Source organism: Carlito syrichta, unplaced genomic scaffold (assembly GCF_000164805.1).
Source record: "Carlito syrichta isolate Samal-C Ts95f unplaced genomic scaffold, Tarsius_syrichta-2.0.1 Scaffold316346, whole genome shotgun sequence".
Classification (NCBI taxonomy): Eukaryota; Metazoa; Chordata; class Mammalia; order Primates; family Tarsiidae; genus Carlito; species Carlito syrichta.
In genome coordinates this window covers 1,460,102-1,485,864 of record NW_007260442.1, presented here as the reverse complement: position 1 = coordinate 1,485,864, position 25,763 = coordinate 1,460,102, and the positions used below count along the sequence as shown (strand labels likewise).

The 25,763-nt window shown below is 38.5% G+C and overlaps 1 protein-coding gene across 3 annotated transcripts in view; it reads left to right on the top strand.

The window, feature by feature from the left end:
- The window catches only part of ZCCHC7 (zinc finger CCHC-type containing 7), a 248,793-nt gene that overhangs the window by 179,728 nt on the left and 43,302 nt on the right, over positions 1–25,763 (top strand). For all 3 annotated transcript variants that reach the window (XM_021707050.1, XM_021707051.1, XM_008074151.2), the window contains 3 exons: positions 9,366–9,409; positions 10,716–10,841; positions 11,780–11,950. In XM_021707050.1, coding sequence (XP_021562725.1) covers positions 9,366–9,409; positions 10,716–10,841; positions 11,780–11,950 — 341 coding nt within the window. The remainder of the gene's footprint in view (positions 1–9,365; positions 9,410–10,715; positions 10,842–11,779; positions 11,951–25,763) is intronic.

Here is a 25,763-nt window from a genome sequence, read left to right as displayed (position 1 = left end):
TGGTGTCTCAGATCAGAAAATTTTTGACTCAGATTTTTTGGCTTTATGATGCAAGTGAGAGAATAGATACTGAGAAAGCCCCAAAATTGGGTTCCTTAGGGATTGCAAGTATATACCAACCATTATTTCTTTCCCTAATCTCCTAATTGGGAGCTCACAATGTGCTGTGTATAGAGATACAGATTATTTGGATAGCAAACAATTACTAAAAGACCTACACATTTAGTTTTGGAAGTTACCCTATGAAGACTATTTTGGTGATGTCATCATAAATTAATGGCTCATTGGTGAGATTATTCCTTTTTAAATAGCTCATTTTCCCAAATAATAGTAGACTTTTTGTCCTTTTTTAAAGCTTAGTGTTTTTTAAGATTCTTTTTTAAATTTTTTTATTTTTATTATTATTTTTTCTTTATTTTTAAGATGTGGGGTACAGTTCAGGGTTAGGTGTACACATCTTCATTATATAGATACCCTTGTGATGAGTTGTGCCCTTCCCTTCCCTGACAGTTTCCCTCAACTGCCAATCCCACCCCCCCCAAAGCTTAGTGCTATTCTTCTATTTTTATTTTTTATCTTTTATTTACTTATTTTTTTGAGTTGGAGTGTCACTCTGTCACCCAGACTAGAGTGCAGTGACACACTCACAGCCACTGCAGCCTCGCCTGTTGGGCTTAGGTGATCCTTCTGCCTCAGCCTTCCAAGTAGCTGGAACTACAGGTGTGCGCTACCATGTCCGGCTTATTTTTTTGATTTATCGTATAGATGAGGTCTCACCAAATTACCCAGGCTGGTCTCGAACTCCCGTGCTCAGGCAATCCTCTCTCCTTAGTTTCCAAAGTGCTGGGATTATAGGCTGAGCTACTATGCCCAGTCTAGTCTTCTATTTTTTTAAAAATTCAATTATCATGGTTATTTTTTTTTTAACACAGTAGTGCTTTTTTAGGTTCTTAAGCCCAAAGATAGCACATGCCATTCTACTATATATAAATTTTTTGAGGACAAGCACCACGTCTGAGATCTTTTGGTCTCCAACAATGTCTTTTACTTGAGAGATATTCAGTAAATATTTGTTAAAAATGAACTTGACACTTCTTTAAATGGAAACATTTTGTTATTTAAGGAAAGTTGTGTTTACATTCTTAAATCTAACTAGTAGTATCAAAATCACCACTGGTTTGCTGAATATTAAATTCTAGTCCATTGAATGTTGAGGAAATCATAAATACATATTTTTTGGTGAAATTTAATAATTTTTTTAGGAACTGTATTTATTAAGTTTTTTAATTTTTAGGTTTACAAATTAGGATATCTAGAAAATATAAGGCATCTTTGGTTTCCTTATGAAAAGGAGCTATACAAATACTAGGTTCGCCGGGCTTGGTGGCTCAGTCTGTAATCCCGCGCCTTTGGGAGGCTGAGGTGAGTGGATTGCCTGAGCCCGCGGGTTCGAGACCCGCCTGGACAGCGAGACCTCATCTCTACAATAAATCAAAAAATCAGCTGGGCGTGGTAGCGCATGCCTGTAATTCCGGCTACTTGGAAGGCTGAGGCGGAAGGATTGCTGGAGCCCAGCAGTCGAGGCTGCGGTGGCCGGAAGCGGCCACTGCACTCCAGTCTGGACGACAGAGTGAGACTCCAACTCAAAAAAACAAACAACCAAACAAATACTAGGTTCAGGAAGACTTCTTAGGCCTGGCTAATGACCAGCTAGATATGCTGAATTGGGTTACTCTGTGCTCTTTGCTGATCTTTGTAAATATACTTTACTAGCTGCTACATTCTATCAAATTGTCCCAAAAGGTAATAATAACCAGCTCTGTAATTATCTGTAGCCACTCTCAGTAAAGGAGTAATCTTCAACTATTCCAACATACCCGAACGTAGGCTGACTGAGTACAACTGAAGGTGAACTAGCTTCTGCCCCTCAGAAATCTATCCCAGACTCGGTTTACCCAGATCCTTTGGAAACTAAATACAGTCAAGAGGATAAATAGCTAGGTTAGCACCACATCTCACAAAAAGCACACGTTTCTCCCCTTTGCCCTATGTTGGAAAGCACAAATATAAAAAAGTGAACATTGGCCAGGCATGGTGGCTCATACCTGGAATCCCAACGCTTTGGGAGGCCGAGATAAGAGGATTGCCTGAACCCACGGGTTTGAGACTAGCGTGGGCAATTTGATGAGACCTCGTCTCTACAGTAAGTCAAAAACTTAGCCGGACGTGGTGGCGCATGCCTGTAGTTCCAGCTACTTGGAAGGCTGAGTCTGAAGGATCACCTGAGCCCAGCAGGTTGAGTCTGTGGTGGCCATGAGCATGCCACTGCACTCCAGCCTGGACAACAGAGTGAAACTCCAACTCAAAAACAAAAAAACAAAAAAAGTGAACATTTGTTTAGGTATAATGACAGGGTTGTTCTGAGGATTAAATATATGTTGAAAGCAGTGTATAGATCCTGCATCTCAATCTAAACATAAAGATGTAAGCATGTGTGTATAATAAGGATAGCAGAATAGTAGCACAATTAAGGAAAATATGTGTAAAATAGACTGCAAATTTATGGGTTCACTTTTGTTTTGTGTTCACTTTTTTGATTTGCAGGTTATTTTAGAAGAGATGGAATGTCCTGGGCATTACATAGTGTTAAGGGAGCACTGTAATGCTATTTTACTATATCCGCCAACACTATTACTCTGGTAGAAAAATCTTGCTGTACTGTTTCTTGGCAATCTCACACAGTAGGAACTCAGGACTTTCTAAGTGAAAGAGGACATGGAAGATTTCTTAGTTGGAAGAATAGATTTAATATTAATGAAGTCTTCATGTGCATTTCTGGCCAGAAGCTTCTTATAAGTAATACTTTTTTAACTCTCCATATTCTTTATGCATTAAAAAGCCTGTGAAAATTATCAGTAAAAGTATTATCACTTCCTTTGTTCTAACCAAGCTATAATATTTCCTATGTCCTTTTATCTTCTCCGTTATGTTGCTTGTTCCTTTCCTTTTTTCTAGTGTCCGTTTCATCTCCATCTATTATAATTCTACCTATGCCAGGCATGGTGACTCAAGCCTGTAATCCCAGCACTTTGGGAGGCTGAGGCAAGAGGATTGCCTGAGCTCAGGGGTTCGAGATCAGCCTGGGCAACTTGGTGTGAGACCTCATCTATACAATAAGTCAAAAAATAAGCTGGGTGTGGTAGCTCATGCCTGTAATTCCAGCTACTTGGAAGACGGAGGCGGAAGGATCGCCTGAACCCAGCTGGTCAAGGCTACAGTGGCTGTGAGCGTGCCACTTTACTCTAGCCTGGCAACAGAGTGAGACTCCAACTCAGAAAAAAAAAACAAAAAAAAAACTCTACCTATGACAGCTTGGGATAACTGGTACCAGACTTGCAGTCCTAACAAGAAATGATGAAATTGCAGATAAGGATTTAAAAATAGCTCTTATACACAGAGATCTAAAAAGAAAGGTAAATATTGAGAAATAGAATATATGAAAAGGAACCAATTAGAACTTCCAGAGCTGAAATTTATAATGTTTGATATGAAAAATTTACTTGATGGATTTAAGTACAAATTAGACAAATGAAAAGAAAATAATAAGACACCATTATAAACCACTTTATGCCTGTAATTTCACCAATTTAGAAATAACAGATAAATTCTTTAAAAGTCATACTTTGCCAACACTTGCCCAAGAAGAAATAGAAAAATATGGATGGCTCTGTGTCGACTAAGGAAATTAAATCACTGTTCAAAAAATCTTTCTACCAGTAAAATTTCTAGCCCACAAGGAAATCTGTAGCCTGGATTACTTCATGGGTGAATTCTATTACTTTTTGTTTGTTTGTTTGTTTGTTTTTTGAGTTGGAGTCTCACTGTGTTGCCCAGTCTGGAGAGCAGTGACAATCACAGCTCATCACAGCCTTGACTTCCTGGGCTCAGGTGATCCTGCCCCTTCAGGCCCCTGAGGAGCTAAGACTACAGGCATTACAGGCGTGTATCACCATGCCTGGCTTTTTTTTTTTTTTAAGTTCTTTGTAGAGACGAGGTCTTGCTATGTTGCCTGGGCTGGTCTATACTCCTAGGTTCAAACAGTTGTACCATCTCACCCTCCCAATGTCCTAGGATTATAGGCATGAGCTGCTGCACCCAGCCAGTAAAGGTATACTTAGCCATTCCCAACCATTCTATTCCTAGGTATTTTCCCATGGAAAGGGAAATTTTTACCACAAAGCTTATTGTGCTGCTTTGCTCATAATTGCCCCAAACTGGAAACTGCCTAAATGTACATCAGCAGATGAGTAGCTAAACAAATTATGTTATTTGGAATAACAATGGAATACTGGGTGGTAATTTAAAAAGGAGTAATCTACTACTACTACTACTACCCAATAACATGATGAATCTCAAAAATACACAGAGTGAAAGCAGCAGCCAGACACAAAATGGCACATAATACATGATTGCATTTATTTATCTATCTATTTTATTTTTTGAGTTGGAATCTCACTCTTTCCCCAGGCTGGAGTGCAGTGGCAAGCTCTCGGCCACCGCAGCCTCAACTTGCAGGACTCAGGTGCTTCTTCACCTCAGCCTTCCAAGTAACTGGAACTACAGGCACACGTCACCACGCCCAGCTAATTTTTTGATTTATTGTAGTGATGAGGTCTCGCCAGGTTACCCATGCTGGTCTCGAACTGGTGGGCTCAGGCAATTCTCTCACCTCAACCTCCCAAAGTGCTGGGATTATAGGTGTGAGCCACTGTGCCTGGCCTAATTCCATTTATGTAAGGTCCTAGAACAGGCAAAATGAATACTATCATGAAAAAAAGCAAATTAGTGGTTGCCCGGGATAGAGGATTGACTGTAAATGTGTACATAGTATCATTTTGGGATGACGGAAATGTTCTACATTTGATATCTTAGTGATTATACAGGTGTATACATTTGTCAAAATGCATCCTACTGTATTTTTTAATAAGGTAATTTTTTGAGACAGGGTCTTACTCTGCCACCCAGGCTGAAGTGCTGCTGTGACACAATCATGGCTAACCGCAGCCTTGTTCTCCTGGGCTCAAGCAATCCTTCTACCTTGGCCTCCCCAGTGACTGGGACTACAGGTGTGTGCCAGCACACCTGGCTAATTTTTTTTTTTTTCAGTAGTGATAGGGTCTGGCTGTGTTGCCCAGACCAGTCTCAAACTCCTGGCTTCTATCGATCCTCCTGCCTCGGTCTCCCAAAATATTGAGAATACAGATGTAAGCAACTGACCTGGTACATTTTTTAATATGTAAATTATACCTCAGTAATTTCCTTTATGATGCGGCTTTCTGTGACTCTCTCTCATCCTTAAATCAGCTATTGTCTATTCTTCTAAATTTATCATTGCATTTGTTGTCTTTTCTTACTCCATACTTCTTTCTTCTTCCATTTATCTCCTTGTCTTTACTAGGTGCTAACCTCTTATTTTTCTTTGTTTACCCTCCTCTAGCACCTTGCTCCTTACACTCTTCCAATAGACATTTATTAAACTGAGTTGATTTAATACAAAGAAGAATTATCTTATCTACTGCTTTGATCACAGCTCTGATGCCTGAAAAGAATCACAACAAGACCACACTTGTAAAGCAGTTGAAGATAGGCTTCCATAGGACAGTCTTGCATTTACACTTTAGGCCAGTCCTATTTTACATTGTATAGCATTGGGTGATAGACACATGGAAGATGAGTGCTCCTGGGCCTTGTAGAAAGTTGTCTTTTAGGGAAGTTGCCTTGTGCTGGTTTCAAAATTCTGGAGGATTTAGGTAAATTAGTCCAAATGGCAATGTATTTGATTCTAGTAATGAAAGAAAATCAGAATCACAGGAATTTTATGCTGGAAGGTGCCATAGATGCCATTTAATCCAACCCATTATACAGACCCAGAGAGGGTACGTAGCCTGCCCAGTACACACAGCAAATGAGTGACAGAGGTAGAATGAGAAGCCAGGCTTCTATCATGTACTAACAAAATAGAGAATTGGCTGCCTATGAAAGTGCTTATGAGTAGCCCTAGATAAGGCTTTCGTTGGGGTGAAATTGGAATTTAAACATGAACAAGATAAGTAAAAGAGCAAGCGTACAAGAGTTAACTGTCATTTACAGGGTCAGACCAAAACTGGAATCTTGGTGTCCAGGGACAAGGCTGCTAATCGGCTTATGTATTTTTGGTGATGTTTTTGTTTCATGTACCACTTGAGAAGTATAGATTTCTTTCCCTCCCTCTCTCCCTGCCCCCTCCTTCCCTCTCCCCCTCCCTCTCCCTCTTCCCTCCTTTCCCCTCTCCCTCTCCCCCCTCTCTTCCTCTCCCTTCCCCCCCACTTCCTGTCCCTCTCCCTCTCCCTCCCTCTCCCTCCATTCCCTCTCCCTCTTTCCCCCCCCCCCAGGCTGGAATGCAGTGGCAAGCTCACTGTCATCACAGCCTCAACCTTCTGGGCTTAGGTGATCCATCTCAACCTTCCAAGTAGCTAGAACTACAAGCGTGCACCACCATCCCTGGCTAATTTTTTGATTTATTGTAGAGACAAGGTCTCACCAAGTTGCCCAGGCTGGTCTCTAACCCCTGGGCTCAGACAGTCCTCTCGCCTTGAAGCTGGGATTAAAGGCTTGAGCCACCGTGCCTGGCCAAAATATTGATTTCATCTGTAAATGAAACCTAGTTTGTATACTTGTTGATGAATTTTCTATAGTAAGAATATACTGTAGCTTTTTGAGGAGTTATTAGTACAGTTAATTCTTGAACAACACAAGTTTAGACTGTATAGGTCTACTTAAATGCAGCTTTTTCTCATCCACTTGCAGATTAACAATACAGTATTCTTGGGATGTGAAACTCATGTACACAGAGGACTGGCTTTTTGTATACAAAGGAGAACCCCAAAAACCTGGAAAAAATTGTGTATTTATTCTTACATGTTTAAACTTCATAGTTTGATGTAAACCTCTCCGTTTGATGTAATACACACATCAAGATGCTACTTCCACTGCTCAAAACAGTTTTTGAACTCATCAATTTTGATGCCTTTTAATGTTTCTGCTGGGTCTTTTTTGTTTGCTTGTTTCACCACTTACACATTGGCAAAAGGTTTCTCTATGATGACTTTTTTCATCCACGGCAACCAAAAAATAGTCTCTCTGGGTGAGATTTGGGTAAATAGGAAGGATGGGGCCCGGGGATCATGCTGTTTTCTGGTCCAAAACCTTGAACACCCAACGAGATATGGGCTGGTGTGTTGTCATAGTAGAAGAACCAGTCACCTGTTTGCCAGAACTCAGGACATTTCTTCCACAAATCATGATACAACCTTCTCAAAACTTTCAGATAAAAACTTTGGTTGACTGTTTGATCTGGAGGGAAAAATTCTAAGTGTATACTACAAGGGACCCACTCTCCAAAAAGATAATTCCTGTTTTGGGGAGGTTTCCCCTTTAATGAGGTTTCCACAAGGCTGACTGTGGGACTTGAGTGTGCAAGGATTTGGTTATATGTGGATGGTCCTGGAACCAATCCCTCACATATACTGAGGGACAAGCATATATAACCCAGAATATTGTTGAATTCTTCCAGAATGTTAAAACAATCTTAATGGAGTCAGTCTCTCTCTTCAAATCTTCCTTTTTTACTATTTTCTGTTCATGTGTAAATGTATAGGAGATTGGAGAGTGGTCACAGTTGCTATTTGGCATTTCGTTACTTTTGTATTTAATGTTTTAAGAGCAGTTTTAAGTCAATTTTATAATCAAAGTGACTTCAGGTGGTCATTGTGAATGTTGATGAAGGACATTGAGATACAAAAGCATCTTTGGAAGTTACAGCAAAGCATGCCCCTTACATGGATCCTTTGAATGAAAGAATAATCTTTTGGATGGTTGGTGAAGGAATAGAAGCTGCTGCTATTTAATGTATTCTCTACTCTCAGTATATGGATGCAGCCTCCAAATTTTACAAAGAAAATAATCATCAGCACAGCATCTCTGCTTTCCTATGGATTGGTCTCTTTGTAAAGCAGCCTCGTGGTTTTCTTAGTAAGAGTATTTTATTTTAAAATGTATCTCTAGACACTTACTTCTGGTAGGCCTGGGAAAATGTAGATTACTTCATGTCTCTTAAAAATCCTTTCAAAGAAACAAGTCAAGCTCGATTTGTGTTTTTGAGATAGAGGAAAGTAGTAAGGTAGGAGGATGGAGGAAATCTTAACTTTGCTTTGCGGGGAGAAAAAAAATATCTTTCATTCCTTTGTTGACACCTTAGCTTCTGCATTAGTCATCGGTCCCTTCATCCTTGGTCATGGGTGGACCAAAGGAATAGCAACCATTTGCAGGTTTGTGAAAGGACAGTGCAAAGAGAAGGAAACAGCTGATGCAGAAAAATGTTGGAGTTTATTTCTCCCTCCAGGTTTTTACAGTTGTATTTTTAGATTAATCAGTGGTTTCTGGGTATTTGGCTATCTTTTTTACTCCTTTATTTCACTATTTTTGATAAAATGCCGTGCTAAGTTCCTAACCCTAATAGTGAGATATTATTCAAAGTCCCATGTTTAAAAATGTTGTAATACAATGAGTGCCACCTGGAATGGAAAGCTAGAGGACACAGTTAATACTGATGTTAAAAGAAAAAACTTTTCCTCTATCCCTTGCGTTTGAAATGGGGTCCTGTAAGTTAATTGACAATAGACAGACTCACGGGAGTAAAGGTTTATTCACACTTTTGGGAGTACTTGAAAGTGAGTAACTCTGAAGAGTTTCGAAATTTATGGAAGTAAGGGGTTATATACCAACTCAATGGCGGGGAGTTTAGGGAGTTAGAGGACTGAAGGCTCTGATAAGGCTCATTTACACAGTTTTTTGGACAGTCTCATGCCCATTATCAGTCATCTCCCTGACTGGAAACCTCCTTGAGAGGTGGAAGGGTTGTGACATGCCTCAGTAAAAGCTCTGCTTTAGTCAGGTTAGGGAAGCTCAGGTAGGATTTCATTCTGCATCCGTTGTTGGATTTTTGTTCCCTTCACTGATTTTTTAAATATTTATATATTGGCTGATTTTCAAATTATTTCTGTATGTCACATTGATTTCCACATTTTTTTTTAGGAATATAAGACAAACCTATCACCCCCGTTTCACAGGTAAGGAAATTGATGCTCAAAGAGTGTTTATTCAGAGCCATACAACTAATAACAGAGCTAAGATAGAATTTCAGGTATTCAACATTTGTCACTCCACCTTTGGGGTTCAGTTTGAGTAGTAATAAATTGAGTATCTATAGTCAGTCTATAAGTACTTTAAAGGTGCCAAGGTTGAGTAACATTTTATTTGTTTTGTAGGACAAGATGGTATAAACTGGTTCATCAGTGACAAAGACATTGAGGTAAAATCACATTATTTCTGAAATTCTGAAATATAGATTAATGATTTCCTTTGATTCATAATTTTCTTTATTATGAAAACTTTTAGAACATTAATAAACTTTAACAAAATAGTGATCTAAGAGGCTTATTAGAAAACGTTTGATTTTAGTATATGAGTGACTTAACTCTTCAGAAACTTGCTTCAGCCTTGATTTTTGTCAGTCAGTTAATAGTCGTAATCATTTAGTCCCCTTTTTCTTTCTGTTTCTTTGCTGCCGTGGTGAGTCCCCTCAGCCCGTATGGCCTGGTACCACTAAAGATCAACACCGGAAATAGCTGCTTCTTCAGTGTAAGGAAATGGTTAGTCTATTTTTAGGATATGGCAGGTGTTTGTCTTTGTCAATTGTTAGTCTTAATTGTGGCAGATGCTAAAAAAGAGAGAATAATTTTACAACTTGGTGGAAGTTTTTAAAAATAACAAGATTTTAGTAGCTACCTGTGACCTACTTGGCGAGCTCATCAGGATAACAAATAAAAAAATGAAAACCTTTTCAAAGGTGGAATTCTACCAAGGGTGGTTGGGATTTATATATTCCTCTTTAGACATGCCATGTGATATGTTTTGCTCATATTCTTTTGCAAGATACTAGATTCTGGCTAGAATATAAGTCAGCTAGCATTGGGTCACTATGTAAGGCAGAATGGATCTTACAAGAACTCTAGTGGAAGGAAATTATCTTTCTCTTCTAGAAATTATAACCCAGTCTTATAGGCAGTAAAGTTATGCTGTTCAAAAGAAGGGATATATTTGGTAGCTATTATAAATTTACAAAAGACAAAATTATAAAATACACCATCCTCTAACTAAAAGTTTAAGCAAGTCTCTCATGTATTTATAAAAGTCAGCAATGACTTTGGCCCTGAATTTTACCAAAATGTTTAAGTGATACCTGTCAGTACCCCTGCTAGAACTGAATCATATGTAGAGGAAGATACAAAAGAAAGGGAATCATACGAAGAAGTATAAAAGAATCAAAAGAAGGGGTAGGCCAAAAGGAGTAGAGTTATCTTTATGGCACCTCCTTTTGGGTTTTCCTACCTCTTATTGAGCGTACTAGAGAGATCATAAAGGTTCCCTGTTGCTAGGTTCTAAATTGAATAGATATGCATGTTAATGCTCTTGCCTTACCCAGGTAATGGACCGACTTGAAGTTTGATGTTTCTTTATTCACTGATAGTTGTCTTTTAAAAGAAAATGAGATGGTTTTTATAAAACAAATGAAACAGTTTTCAGTTTTTAAAATTCTTGATTTTCCTCCCCCTTAGGCCCAGATAGGTAATAACAGATCATCTGGAAAGTGGATACAACGATACTATTCAGCCAACAAAAATGTCACCTGTAGAAATTGTGACAAACGTGGCCATTTGTCAAAAAACTGCCCATTACCACGAGTAAGTGAAATATGCAATGCTCAGCCCACGTTTTAAAAATCAGAGTCTTAAGGTTGGAACTCTATAGTCTTCAAATTTAAATCTTTTTGTAGTATGTGAATTCAATTTCATGTAGGTTAAACCCTAGTGTTGGGGGAAAGAACAATAAATTTAGAGTCAGATACCTGAAATCAATTTCAGCTTCCCATTAGTAGTTGTATGACCTTGGGCAAATCACTTAACCCTCTGTGCTTCTGTTTTCTTGGCTAAAAGATGAAAAGATGGAATCAGATGATTCCTTAGAACCCATTCTCTTATACTTTACAAAACTGCTTACTTCATTGTGGGATCATTTTCATTGTTAGAAAATTATAATTTTAGGCATTTATAAATGTTTATTGATGTAAATTATGTTAAGCAGTTACTTCAACCTTTGAAACAACACAGAGCTAAAGCTCTTAGACATTCTCTGACACATAATAAGCACTTAACAAACATTCCTTCTATTACCTACTCCCTCTTCCAAATGACTGTCTTTCAAATAGTGAAGACAGCTCTCATGTTTCTTTTTGTTTTTGCTTCTTCAGGCAAAACAGCCTCTTCTATATCTGTATCTCCTATGTCTTACCTTCCAGATATTCTCATCATCCTACTTTCCTTCTTAGTTACCTTTCATTTTGTCAATATTCCTATAAGATAAGACGTAAAAAATGAAAGCTAGCTGCTAGTACACACAGACTAAGCCATTTTGACAGCCACAGTACACAGATAGCTTGTGTTAAAACTCTGATTTCAGACTTTTTAAAGTTTTATAATTGTTCTCAAGATTGGACCTTCACTGGGGTATCACAATAGAAATAACTTTTTATAGGATTATATATAAAAAGAAGTATTAATCTTCTGCTATTTTGAGACTAAAGCGTTTTGCTAAAGAGATTTTATGTTTTTCTGCCATATAGAAAGTTCGCCCCTGCTTCTTGTGCTCTGAGAGAGGACATCTCCTGTATTCCTGTCCAGCCCCACTTTGCGAATACTGTCCTTTGCCTAGGTCTTTGGGCCACAGATGTCTTTTCAGATATGCCTGGAGAAAACAGTGTGACCGGTGTCATAAGCTTGGCCACTATACTGATGTGAGTATCTTGCATATAACTAATTTGTCAGGCTTTAGGGATAGTGTGCCAGTTTGTGACTATCAGTTAGCCTATCTAAAAGAATGTTTACTCTGCACTTCATAGAATGATAGTCATGTCCATTTCGCTACTAAACATGTAAAGCAGTGTTCTAAATATCAGGGTGAAGTTCCTGTTGAATAGCTCATCAGGAGGTAACATCAGTAAATTTTTTAAGCCCATAATAGCCCCTTGATGTGTTTGCCTAGTAAAAGTTGAATGTAAAAAGAAGTATTTAGCCAGACACAGTGGTTCATGCCTGTAATCCCAGGACTTTGGGAGGGTGAGGCAAGAGGATTGCCTGAGCCCAGAAATTCAGACCAACCTGGGCAACTTGGCGAGACTTCGTCTCTACAATAAGTCAAAATATTAGCAGGGCATGGTGACATACGTCTGTAGTTCTAGCTACTTGGAAGGCTGAGGCAGAAGGATTGCCTGAGTCAGCAGATCGAGACTGCGGTAGCCATGAGTGTGCCACTGCACTCCAGCCTGGGTGACAGAGTGAGACTCCAACTAAGCAAACAAAAAAGAAATATTTAATAAATAACATGGAAGATTTGTATAGGTATTTATGATCAGTCATTCATTAATTTTTTTTTTTATGGGTCAAGATCTCACTCTGTTGCCCAAACTGAAGTGCAGTGAGTGGCTCAATCATGGCTCACTGCAGTCTCGAAACTCCTGGGCTACAGCAATCCTTTCACCTCAGCCTCCCAAGTAGCTGGTACTGCAGGTACACACCACCACACCTGGCTAATTTTTTAATTTTTTGTAGAGATGAAGTCTTGCTATGTTGCCCAGACTGATCTCGAACTTCTGTACTCAAGCTATCCTCCCACCTTAGCCTCCCAAAATGCTGGGATTACAGATGTGAGCCACTGAGCCCAGCATATTTATTTATATGTAAATGAAAATATATGAACAGTTAGCAGTTGTATACAAGTGTAGGAAGATTTGTTTCATGCTATTTATTAATTATTGTTGCTGGAATAATAGTCTTAGGAAAGAAGGACAAGCCACCCAGCACTTTAAATATGCTTATCTTGTTAACTCTCTTCTTTGGACTTAAAAAACAAAAGTAATTGCAGCATATTAAAAATGCTATTTTCACCATTGCCTTGCTAAGCTTTGGTGTGGCCATGTGTTCTTTGAGCTATGGCCAGGCCATGTTTTCTTAATCTTTGACGCTCCTCCCCTACCTTGGGAAGGTGAATTCCCTCTTTCTCTCTCTCTTCAATTTACTTTCTAAATAAACTATATTTTCTAATCTAAAATAAATAAATAAAAATGCTATTTTGGACATTCGTTTGCATAATATTGTAAGTGTGAATGGAGTTTAGTCACAATTTCAGATACCAGAAGAGCTATTGAAATAAGTAGGTACAGCTTTGATGTGGAATATGTAGAGTTTTCTACATTCAATTTACTCCTAACTCCTGATGAATGTCTCATTAAGGGTCTGTCATCTTAGCGCTTAATTGCATCTCTTACTACATAGTAACATATGTTTATTTTATATTAACAGCTAATCAGTACAAAGTCATTTTTCATATTCATACCTAGGTGCCAATCCTAATTGGCTTAAGGAACATTTATGAAAGGGTTAGCTCTCATTTTCTTTATTCAGGCATTACTTGTCTGTTTTTTAAAGTCATGAATATATTTTCCCTTTAACATATACTTCCCAAAGACATGATACAAAAGCACAAACTTTTTAAAATTTTATTTATGTTGAAATATGCCTATAGTCTTTTGCTCAAAAAAATTATGACTTTCTGTCTAAATGAATTTCAGATTAAAATTAGAGTCTGAGTGTTGGGTACACTTGTTTCTCATGTAAATAAATGACAATTATTGATTGTAATTCTGCTAATACATTTATGTTTAGATTGGTACCCAGCTTTTAAAACAAACTGTGGTGCAGTAAATGTTTTTTATTTGTATATATCTGTGTGTGTTGATGAGTATTTCGGTAAGTCAGTTTCTAAAAGTGGAATTGTGAAATTAAAAGATGTATACTTTTATGTCTGGATAAATATTGTCAAATTGGCTCTTCTAAAAATTATACCAGTGTATCCACCTACCAGCAGTGTTTAGAGAAATGAGAACTACACTCATCAACACTAAGTATTACCTTAAAGGTTTTGGCTAATCAGATAAAGAGAAAATGGCATTTTTAAAAATTTTGTATTTTTTACACTACTAATGAAGCTGAATATGGTTGATTAATTTGAGTGTTCTGATTCCCTAAATCAGACATAATGTCTGTTTTTAACTCCTTTCTTACAAAGAGTTCTCACAAATTATGATCTTAATTGTCTGTGTTACCAGAAAGAGGCATATGATCAGACATCCTCATAAGCAGTGTTTTAAAATAAGAAACTATAGTGTAGAGCAGTTAAAAATGACTTGTAGAAGGTTATATAATCATCTGTGAGTTAATTCTATAGCCCATTCTGCTTAACTTCTTAATTTTGGCCTCTAATATATGTTAAACTTTTATTTGAAGTGCAGCTTAGTAATCCAAATGAATACAAGTTTTTTACAATAGGGTTAAAATAATGGTGTGTGCTTGTAATTCCAGTTACTCTGGAACCTGAGGCTTGAGCCCAGGAGTTTGAGACCAGCCTGGGCAACATTGCAAGAGTTTTCAAAAAAATAAAGTAAAATAGGGATAGATTGTGACCATCTTCAGAGAAAGCAGCATGTTTTCCCCCAAATCTCCCAGCATCTGTTTTTGTTGTAATTACATGGTGAGGGCTCTGTACACTGATCTGTTTCTAGCCTGCCCCCTTCCTAAAGGATTCCCTTGAAGTCCATTCAAGCCTGGACTCCACTGACTCCTGGTGGAGAGGCTCATAGTCCTTTCACCACCTGAAACTGGCTCTTCGTGAGGATTCTCTTGGAAGCAGAGTCTTTCTAGCCCCACATTGTTGGAACTGTTCGGCCAGTCCCATACATGCTTTAGCTCTGTCTTGAAACCTGTCCCTCCACCGAAAATGTTGTTTACTTTGCAACCCTCTCAAATGTTTGTTGCTCATTCTTCCTGATCCATGTACTTCTGAATTAAAATACAGGATCACTCTTCTCCTCAGTTGCCATGGCTGCTTGCAAGTTATTACTCCTCCCTTTTTATGTAGGTATCTTTACCTGTCTTTGTCATTTTCATCTTCCCATTTTCAGAGAATTTCTAAAATCTTGGGTTACTATAAGTATTCTAGCCTTTTATAAATTGAGGATATCAAGAAAAGTATTCGGCTATAATTCCAGAATTTTATAAGATGAAGGACAGATAAGTAGCTCAAGGCCTACTAGCACTAACCTCGGCATAATTAGTGACTTTAAGAGGATGAGAATCTGGAGCGTGGAAATAATCCTAGTTCTGAGTGTGCCATAAAGTCTCTCCTCTTGCCAACAATTTTTAAATGTACAAAGAATTTTAAAGTGTGCTTACACATTTAGCTTACACACAGAGACCCATTCTGTGAGCTGTGGTTGACATTTCCAAGATAATGACAGCAATAATTGTGTACTTGATTGTGTTTCAAGCACTATACTGCTATATCCTTAGGTTATGCTAGGTGTTCAAAAGATTTTAATCCTGACAACCAGTGTGTGAGGTGTAGGTTCTATTTGTTACTCCCATTTTACAAAGAAAAACTAAGACATTGAAAGATTAGAGCAGGGCCTAGTCCAGCCGTTGCACAGTGCTGAGGGCCCACCTGGGGTCCCAGGGATGCTGCGGCTCCTCTGCCTGTGTCTGCTGTGGCCCTGGCTCCTTCAGGTTCGGTTCTCTGTGAGCTGAGTGACATCACTAGAGCCAGGAAGCTGTGCGGCAGGCACCTGGTGAGAGAAATAGTAAAACTCTTGGCCATGCTAACTAGAGTTCTGTTCGAGAAGAGAGACCTCTTTAGCACAGCTGGTTCCCCAGGCCTCGGAGAAGTTTGACGCCTTTATGCCCAACCATTTCAGAAGCCCCCAAACCCCTTTCCCAGTCAAGGGGAGAGGCACAAACCCAGTGTCTACTTCTGCCTTTCAGGAAGAAGCAATAAACAGTTGGGAGATATAGCACTGCCTCAATATCCATATGAAAAGGTAAACTCACCCCCTATAAGACAAGAGAATTTTTCTTATCACATGATATTAATCCATATATTCATGAGAGTGTAAAATTTGAGAAAAAAAGTGTAAATAAAATTAAAACCTTAAGCAATCTGTTTTGGGAGAATCATCCCCAAAGAAAATGTAGAGGATACTCAGAGAAATGTTGTCTTAGAGGATGTACAAAAAAACTTATCACTGCATGTCTTCCATATGTTGATTTTGAAAACTTAAAGGAAAAAGAATCATTGCTTGTGACTGAGATATACTAACCATTATAGGAATTCTACTAGTTTAATAAAAGTTTAATATATTTAATTTAAAAAAAGAAAGGTTAATAAGCTTTTCCCAAAATCTCAAAACTAAAATTACACCATACTTTATTAATACACACAGAGAAAGCTTATATGTTGACATTTTAGCAGTCTTCAGTTTAACACCTTCTCAGAGGATCCCTTAAGTTCTTGTCTTAAGTCTATGGATACTCTAGATCGAGTAAGCAACTTTGATATCAAACTCATGTATTTTTAATGTCAATATATTATAAAACACATGAAGAAAAGTATTTTCCAAATAAAAATAAATTATTGCTTAGGTTTTTGCTCTTTATGGAACTTCTGAGGATCAAGAAAGCAGTATAGAATATTGATGTTCAGCCTCAGAACTAATTCCGTGATACCGTAAAGCTGTGCTGCTCATAAGAGACCATTTCAGCTTAAGCAATCTTTATTAATTGTTGAGATTGCACCCTTTTTCATTAAAGCATAATGAATGAGTCAGTGTCAGGTATGATTATAACCTAAACCTCCTAAATTTTCTCCCTTTCTTCAGCATTTCTTCCCCCCTCAAACTCCCTGCTCAGAGCTTCACTCTAGTCCATGCTAAATAACTCCTTTAATTTGACCATTATGTACAAGAATAAAATGCCGTCTGCTTTTTGAGGGGTCAGTCTTTTTAAGTCCTACTTTTAAATGCAGTGAGAGAAAATAATTTATAGGATACATTTCTCTTATACCTGATGCTAGAAAAAATACTCTCAAATATCAGTTATATGCTAGAATATTTTTAGCAACTCAAAAGTTTATTTTTAAAAGGAGAAAGTATGAACTGTGTGGTCTTTAACATACACATTGATACTCAATGAATGATTCTTTAATAATGATATAAAACAAATATATTTTAGGGTTTTTTTTTGACTTGGAGATTTCCAGCGGAAAATATAAAGTATCTAGTATAAATCATTTCATATTTGTTGACTATAAAATGGACAGTTACTTATAAAATGGACAGGTAGTCATTTAAGCCAAAGGCATTTATTTTATTTTATTTTATTTTAATTTATTTATTTATTTTTTTGAGTTGGAGTCTCACTGTCACCCAGACTGGAGTGCAGTGGCCGCACCCGGCCACCGCAGCCTTGACCTGCTGGGCTGCAGCGATCCTTCTGCCTCAGCCTTCCAAGTAGCTGGAATTACAGGCATGCGCTACCACGCCCAGCTGATTTTTTGATTTATTGTAGAGATGAGGTCTCGCTGCCCAGGCGGGTCTCGAACCTGCGGGCTCAGGCAATCCACTCACCTCAGCCTCCCAAAGGCGCGAGATTACAGGCTGAGCCACCGAGCCCGGAGGCATTTATTTTATTTTCAGTTTACTATAAGGAGCATCAGGTGGTATTCATATACCTTTCACTCCTTATCCTTTCCACTGTCTTATTGGGATGACTGGCCAGAAATAAGACTAGCTGAAACACAATTATTGAGCTGAATAACTAGGGCAAGATTTGAATTAAAGCTTGCTTAATTTAATATCTCGCTTTATATAATGGTGATTAGTCCTACCTTTGTTCAAAAACATCTCCAATGTTTTACCACCCAAATAAACTTTCCCCATTTATTCATTTATCAAAAATGTGCTGATTGCCTACTATATGCCAGACAGTATTCCAAGTACTTGAAAAATAAAGATGAATAAGACATGGTCCCCATCCTTGGAGCTCAGGATGTAATAGGAAAGGTGAACGTGATAAGAACTGTGTAAAAAGTAATATGAAAATACATCAGGTTGGTGATAATTAAATAAGAGTCTTAGAAAGCTTAATGACTTGCAGATAACAGATACCTGGAAAATATAGAAAGTGACATATATACCATAGGAGGGAGCCAAATAACTGTGCCTGTCACAGCATGTCATCTTTGGAAATATCAGCTACAAAGCAATGCAGTAGGAACTTTTAATCCAGGCTGAATAAGTTTTATTTTTGCTTTTGTTTTTTAACAATCTTATGGGTTTGAAACATCTACAAGAGTACTTCCTTTCTCTTTACTTTTTATAAATTTTATTTCTTCTTTCCTTACTTTTTTTGAGTCTGGGTCTCATTTTGTCACCCGGGCTGGAGTGCAATGGCATGATCATGACTGCAGCCTCAACCTTCTGGACTCAGGTGATCCTTCTACCTCAGCCTTCCAATTAACTAGAAATACAGGCGGTGCCACTACACGGGGCTAATTTGTTGATATTTTTGTAGAGATGGGTTCTTGCTTGTTGTCCATTTCTTATTTCTCGCTTGTGATCTGTAGTAACCAACTCCATAGTTTAAAAAAAAAAAACTTGCATTTTTATCAAATAATTTTCTTAAATATCTTCATTTTAAGTGAGTACCATAGGTATTTTTACAGTCTTGTGTTTTGAGCCTGTCATCTGCTAGCTTTCATATGGAAAAATCTCATTGATAACTTTGTGATGAAATATATTACCTTGAGTGGCTTGAAAGAACAAATTCAAGGAAAAAAGATAAAATTAAGATAGCCTTTTACAAATAGCCTTTGACAAATAAACATGGGCAAACTAGTTTTCCTGCTGAACTTACTTGAAGTCAAGACAAACCACCAGCCTATATTTATATCTATATATCAAAAATACCTAAATACAAATAATTAAGTAAAAAGTAAAATGCAGCAAATGTGCCCCTCTCCCCACAAAATAACTTGGATATATAAAAGCACAATGCTGAAGAAGGAAGAGAATAATTTTGAAAATAAAACCCATCTCTGAAAAAAAAGAAACATCAGAATATAGTACAGTAATAGGTTGATATACACCTTCAGGTAAATATGTAGTTCTACTGACAGTGGAGGATTGCATCTGCCTTTGGAAATAAAGAGGAAAATCAGACTTAGTTTAGGTATATGTGCTTTGTTCCCCTTCGCTTTTCTTTTCTTTTTTTTTTTTTTTTTTTGTTTTGAGTTGGAGTCTCACTCTGTCGTTCAGACTAGAGTGCAGTGGCCGCTCCCAGCCACCGCAGCCTCGCGGGCTGGGCTCCGGCGATCCTTCTACCTCAGCCTTCTGAGTAGCCGGAATTACAGGCATGTGCTACCACGCCCGGCTGATTTTTTGATTTATTGTAGAGATGAGGTCTTGCCAAGTTGCCCAGGTGGGTCTCGAACCCGCGGGCTCAGGCAATCCACTCACCTCAGCCTCCCAAAGGTACGGGATTACAGGCTGAGCCACCGAGCCCGGCTCCCCTTCACTTTTCACAAGCATTCCTCCCACCATTTAAACATATTGAAACAAGGGGGCATAGACAGGGTTGATTTTCTTCATAAAATTGCTGAATAGGCTTATAAAATGCTTATTTACCTGAGAGACCAGAATACCCCCAAGAAAGTTAAGTCAATTTCTATGCTTAGAGGTCTCCTTCTATTCTCTTGATAAATGTATGCAAAACTCATGATAATGTTAGTGAAAATTGCATATGTGTTCATTGTTCTGGGAGTAAATTCCAAAATCAGGAATTAATAATTCATTGGAACTGTTCCCAAGCCACCTAATAAATGAATATCTGAAATTTTTCATGGTAACAAATGTATGTAACCTTATGTAAATAAGTTCTACATTTAAAACTTGAAGGTGTATAATTAAGATGTTTAAAATTTGAAGGAGAAACTAGTCTTTCTTTTGAAATTCTACCAAATGACTTTCTTTCTAGTCATTTCTAACTAACTTAAAGAATTCCCCAAGTCTTTCCACTTCTTCCTATATTGCATGTCTCATTGCCTAGTATTAGTCACTTTCGGTGGACCTAGCCAACTTACTAGCAAGCTTGTGTTGTCTTTATAGAAACTGTAAGAGTAAGTGCATTGAGCACAGAGACAATTCCCTTTCTTCAGATCCTTAGCTTTCACCAAAGGAAGGGAAGGATCATCCCCTTACAAACGAACTTTAGTTTGTTTGTTTTTTTTGAGTTGGAGTCTCACTCTGTTGCCCAGACCAGAGTGCAGTGGCCGCTCCCGGCCACCGCAGCCTTGACCTGCTGGGCTCCGACGATCCTTCCGCTTCAGCCTTCCGAGTAGCTGGAACTACAGGCGCGCGCTACCACGCCGGGCTCATTTTTTGATTTATTGTAGAGATGAGGTCTCGCCAAATTGCCCAGGTGAGTCTCGAGCCCACGGGCTCAGGCAATCCACTCACCTCAGCCTCCCAAAGGCGCAGGATTAGAGGCTGAGCCACCGAGCCCGACATGAACTTTAGTTTTTAACTGAGAATCTGTGTTTCTAAGGAATGGACTTAGTCCTCAACAAAGTCATATTTGGGAAGACAAGAATGTCTGAGAAGGCTACTAGCAATCTTGTTAAATTTCAAACGTATTACATTCCTCATCTTTTTTTTTTTGAGTTGGAGTCTCACTCTGTCGCCCAGACTGGAGGGCAGTGGCCGCTGCCGGCCACCGCAGCCTCAACCTGCTGGGCTCCGGCGATCCTTCCACCTCAGCCTTCCAGTAGCCGGAATTACAGGCATGCACTACCACGCCCGGCTGATTTTTTGATTTATTGTAGAGATGAGGTCTCGCTGCCCAGGCAGGTCTCGAACCCGCGGGCTCAGACAATCCACTCACCTCAACCTCCCAAAGGCACGGGATTACAGGCTGAGCCACTGAGCCCGGCTACACTCCTCATCTTTAAGAGAAAAAAAGAAAGGAAAAAATCAGTTATAAAGGTCGATGTAGACTTGAGTTTTACTATTAAATCCATTAAGATAAAAGTTCTGGGACCTAATTATTTGAGCTATAAATTGGGAGTGAAATTGAGGAAGTCAGATCCTTATTAACACCTGCAAGGCTAAAAGCTTTACTGAAAATTATAGAATAAAATCAACTCTGCTGAACTTTATAGATCCTGTACAATTTTCTGAGTGTGTTCTAAAAATCTCTCTCAAACTGTACAGTAGTAAAGCACAATACAGCAACTAGGAAAGATTTTTGACTAAAACTATCCAAAGACTTACTTATGTTTGCCAGTTTATTAATTAAGTGTATGTGTGATCTTGTTGAACCCCCAAGTGCAATTTATTCATCTTATAAAACAAATTTTCTTCAATTGTCTACTAGTTAAATTAATTAGGTATTCCATATAAAAGTACACACATTTCCTTTTTAAAATGTCTGTTTAATGATTCTATTTTAGTTTTTTAAAAAATAAGCTGTAAGCCGGGCTCGGTGGCTCAGCCTGTAATCCCACGCCTTTGGGAAACTGAGGTGAGTGATTGCCTGAGCCCAAGGGTTCGAGACCCGCCTGGGCAGGCGAGACCTCATCTCTACCATAAATGAAAAAATTAGCCAGGCGTGGTAGTGCGTGCCTGTAATTCCGGCTACTTGGAACGCTGAGGCGGAAGGATCACTGGAGCCCGGCAGGTCTAGGCTGCAGTGGCCGGGTGCGGCCACTGCCCTCCAGTCTGGGCAACAGAGTGAGACTCCAACTCAAATAAATAAATAAAATAAATAAATAAATAAATAGGCTGTATAATCTGTATATACACACACACACATTTGTGAACAATGGTGAAAGAACACATACCAGGCTGTTAACATTGGGCTTCCTCAGCAGACTGGAGATATGTTAGAAAAAGACGGGGAGGCACAGTTAACTTTGTCTTTATTCGTCTTTTATTGTATTATCTCTTTAGAAAAAGAGAAAGATCATTATTTCTACAAGATTTTAGCTTAATAATATGTTCTTGGTTGTTGTATAGCCTTCTATTGATTATTACCTTGATAAAAATAGTCATAAAAACAATAATATATTATTTTTAGAAGTTTAAGTACTCAAGTAAGTTATGTGATAAAAATATTATAAGCCAGTTGGTCTTTTAGTTATATGATGTTAAAATAATTCTGTAATCATGGATTTTTTTTTTTTTTTTAATTGTAGAGATGAGGTCTCGCCAAGTTGCCCAGGAGGGTCTCGAACCCGTGGGCTCAGGCAATCCACTCACCTCAGCCTCCCAAAGGCACGGGATTACAGGCTGAGCCACCGAGCCCAGCAATCATGGATATTAAAGGAAAAGTATACATGCTAAGGACACTAATCATTATAGTGTGGCAACTTCAAATATATAGGAAGATATGACTCAATTTTTAAATTAACTACATCATTCTGTGTTAGTCTAAATTTTTTTTTCCAGCCCATTATCTTTTAGGCCACAATCAATTCTAAAATAAGTTACAATGTCACAGTATTAAACCCTTCTCTCTCACCCATCTTATCACCTCCACTCCCACCAGTACCATCCCTGATTTTAAGGGTGGTCAAATAGAATCCTTAACTTCACCTGTTGAACCTTACAGTTTGAATCTAAGACAGCAGGAAGGGTCTTTTAATGGGGTGTCAAAGGACTATACAATTCTTTTTTTTTTTTTTTTTTGAGTTGGAGTCTCACTCTGTTGCCCAGGCTGGAATGCAGTGGCACACTCACTGCCATTGCAGCCTTGACCTGCTGGGCTCAGGCAGTCTTTCGGTCTCAACCTTCAGGCATGTGCCACCATACCTGGCTAATTTTTTTTTTTTTTTTTTTTTTGTAGAGAAGAAGTCTTGCCATGTTTCTCAAACTGGTCTCAAACCTCTGGGTTCGAGTAATCCTCTCTCCTCCACCTCCCAAAGTGCTGTGATTATAGGTAAGGGCAACCGTGCCCAGCCAGAGACCTATATAATTCTTGGCAGTTACCACCTCAGCTTCCAATATTGACTAGATTCGCATAAGCCTCCTTTTTCTGATAAATCAATAGAAAGTTAAAAAGTTAAGAGAATATACAAAGAATTGGAAGATCAAAGAAGAAAGCAGAGATGTCCCCCCACTCCCCAGAAAGACTCACTGTAGAAAATCCTAACTCATCCTTGACAGTGTGAATAGAGGAGATAGAGGGAAAGCAATCATAAGCAAAGTAGTAGAAAGAAATCACATGAGTGAGAAAAACATTCACATGTAGACATATGCTAGTGGATTTTCTAAATGTCAAACAAAAATTATACTAACATCCAGAGAGAAAAGCACACACACACACAAATTAAGTTCACATCAAACTTCTCCTGTACAATACTAAATGCCAGAATACTGGGGGAGAAATCTCTAGAGGCTAGAGGATTCTGAGGAAAAAAGGTGATTCAGTCAGTCTGTTGATTATTTTTGTATTTAGGGAAAAGTCAGAGAATATAGTCAGCAGCAGTGAACAGTCTAACCAAGAAAGCTTAGAGGACATATCTGAATGAGTACTTCTTGTTCATCTTTTTTTTTTTTCATTTGTTAATCTGTTTTTAAACTTAGTAGACATTTTTGCCAGATGCAGTGTCATGTGCCTGTAGTACCAGCTACAGGCGAGAGGTTAACTTGAGCCCAAGAGTTAAAGACCAGTCAGGGCAACAAAGATTCTGTCTAAAAAAAAATTAAGATAAATAAAGTATTAGAGAAAAATAATACTATTGTGGATCATAGATAATTGCAGTAAAATAAAAGTTTGCTTATAACTGGAGGTGGTGACGCACGCCTATAATCCCAGCACTTTGGGAGGCAGAAGTGAGAGGAATGCCTGAGCCCAGGGGTTCAAGACCAGCCTGGGCAACATGGCAAGACCTCATCTCTACAATAAATCAAAAAATTAGCCAGACATGATGGCACATGCCTGTAGTGCTAGCTACTTGGAAGGCTAAGGCAGAAGAATCACCTGAACTCAGCAGGTTGAGACTGTGGTAGCCATGAGCGTGCCACTGCACTCTAGCCTGGGCGAAACAGTGAGACTCTGACTAAAAAAAAAGTTTACTTATTTTAAAATGAGAAAATATAGATCATATAACTTTAAGATTACTAATTTAAAATGAGACAAAGTGACTTACACAGTGTAGTGAATCACAGAAAAATGGAAATAAAAAACAAAAAGCATAAAGAATAAGGGGGGGAAAGGACCAAAAAATATCAATTATACCAATAAATAAATGTACTCGTATTAAACACTTTTTAGAAGACAAAGACACCAGTATAAGGAACCATTAATGAAAAGGAAAATAGACTGGGCACATTAATGAAAAGGAAAATAATCCCAGCACTTTGGGAGATAGAGGCAGAGGAGAAAAGATTACCTGAGCCCAGGAATCCAAGACCAACCAGAATAACATGGCAAGACCTTGTCCCTACAATAAATCAAAAAATTAGCTGGGTGTGGTGGTGCATGCCTGTAGTTCCAGCTACTTGGAAGGTTGAGGCGGAAGGATTGCCTGAGCCTAGCAGATTGAAGCTGTGGTGACCATGAGCGTGCCACTGCACCCCAGTCTGGAGTGAGGGGGAAAAAAACAAAACAAAACAGAATAGGAATAGACTCAACACTCTACTTCCCCAAATATGTGTTTTCAATGAGACCATTAAGAAAATTAAATGGCAAATCACAATTTGGGAAAGATTTGGTAGTATATATAATGGGGCAATTATTTTTAATATATAAAAAGCTCTTACAAATCAATATGAAGAAAGGAAAAAATCCTCAATAGTAATACCCAGTGTTAGGATAGCTGTACTTCTAAAGTACATTTAGATGGCCTTTCTGGATATCATAGTGAATGTTTGCAAAAATGCAGCTATAAGATTGTTTATATCAGAGTTGTTTATAACAATGAAAACTAGAAGCAACCTAGAAACAACCCAAATATTTAACAGTGGGAATGACTTCAGTAACTTATAGTATGCCCATATAATGGAATACTATTTAGCCATTTAAAAATTATTTATAAATTAATATTGAAATATAAAGAAGTTGCTAGTACATTAAGTGAAATACACAAATCACAAAGCAATATATAAAATACAATTTTTTTTGGTCCAAGTCTCACTCTGTTGCCCAGGCTGGAGTGCAGTGGCACACTCACAGCCACCACAGCCTTGACCTGTAGGGCTCAGGTAATCCTTTTGCCTCAGCCTTCCAAGTAGCTTGAACTACAGGTGCACATCACCACACTTGGCTAATTTTTCTTGATTTATTGTGGAGACAAGGTCTCACCAAGTTGCCCAAGCTGATTTCGAACCCCTGAACTCAGGCAATCCTCTCACCTCCACCTCCCAAAGTACTGGAATTACAGGCATGAGCCACCACACCTAGATTCTTTCTTTTTTTTTTTTTTTTGAGTTGGAGTCTCACTTCTTTACCCAGGCTGGATTACAGTGGCACACACGCTCACGGCCACCCCAGTGTCGACCTGCTGTGCTCTGGGAATCCTTCCACCTCAGCCTTCCGAGTAGCCGGAACTACAAGTGTGCGCTACCACGCCCGGCTATTTTTTATTTTATTGTAGAGACGAGGTCTCTTTTTTTTTTTTTTTTTTTTGAGTTGGAGTCTCACTCGGTCGCCCAGACTGGATTG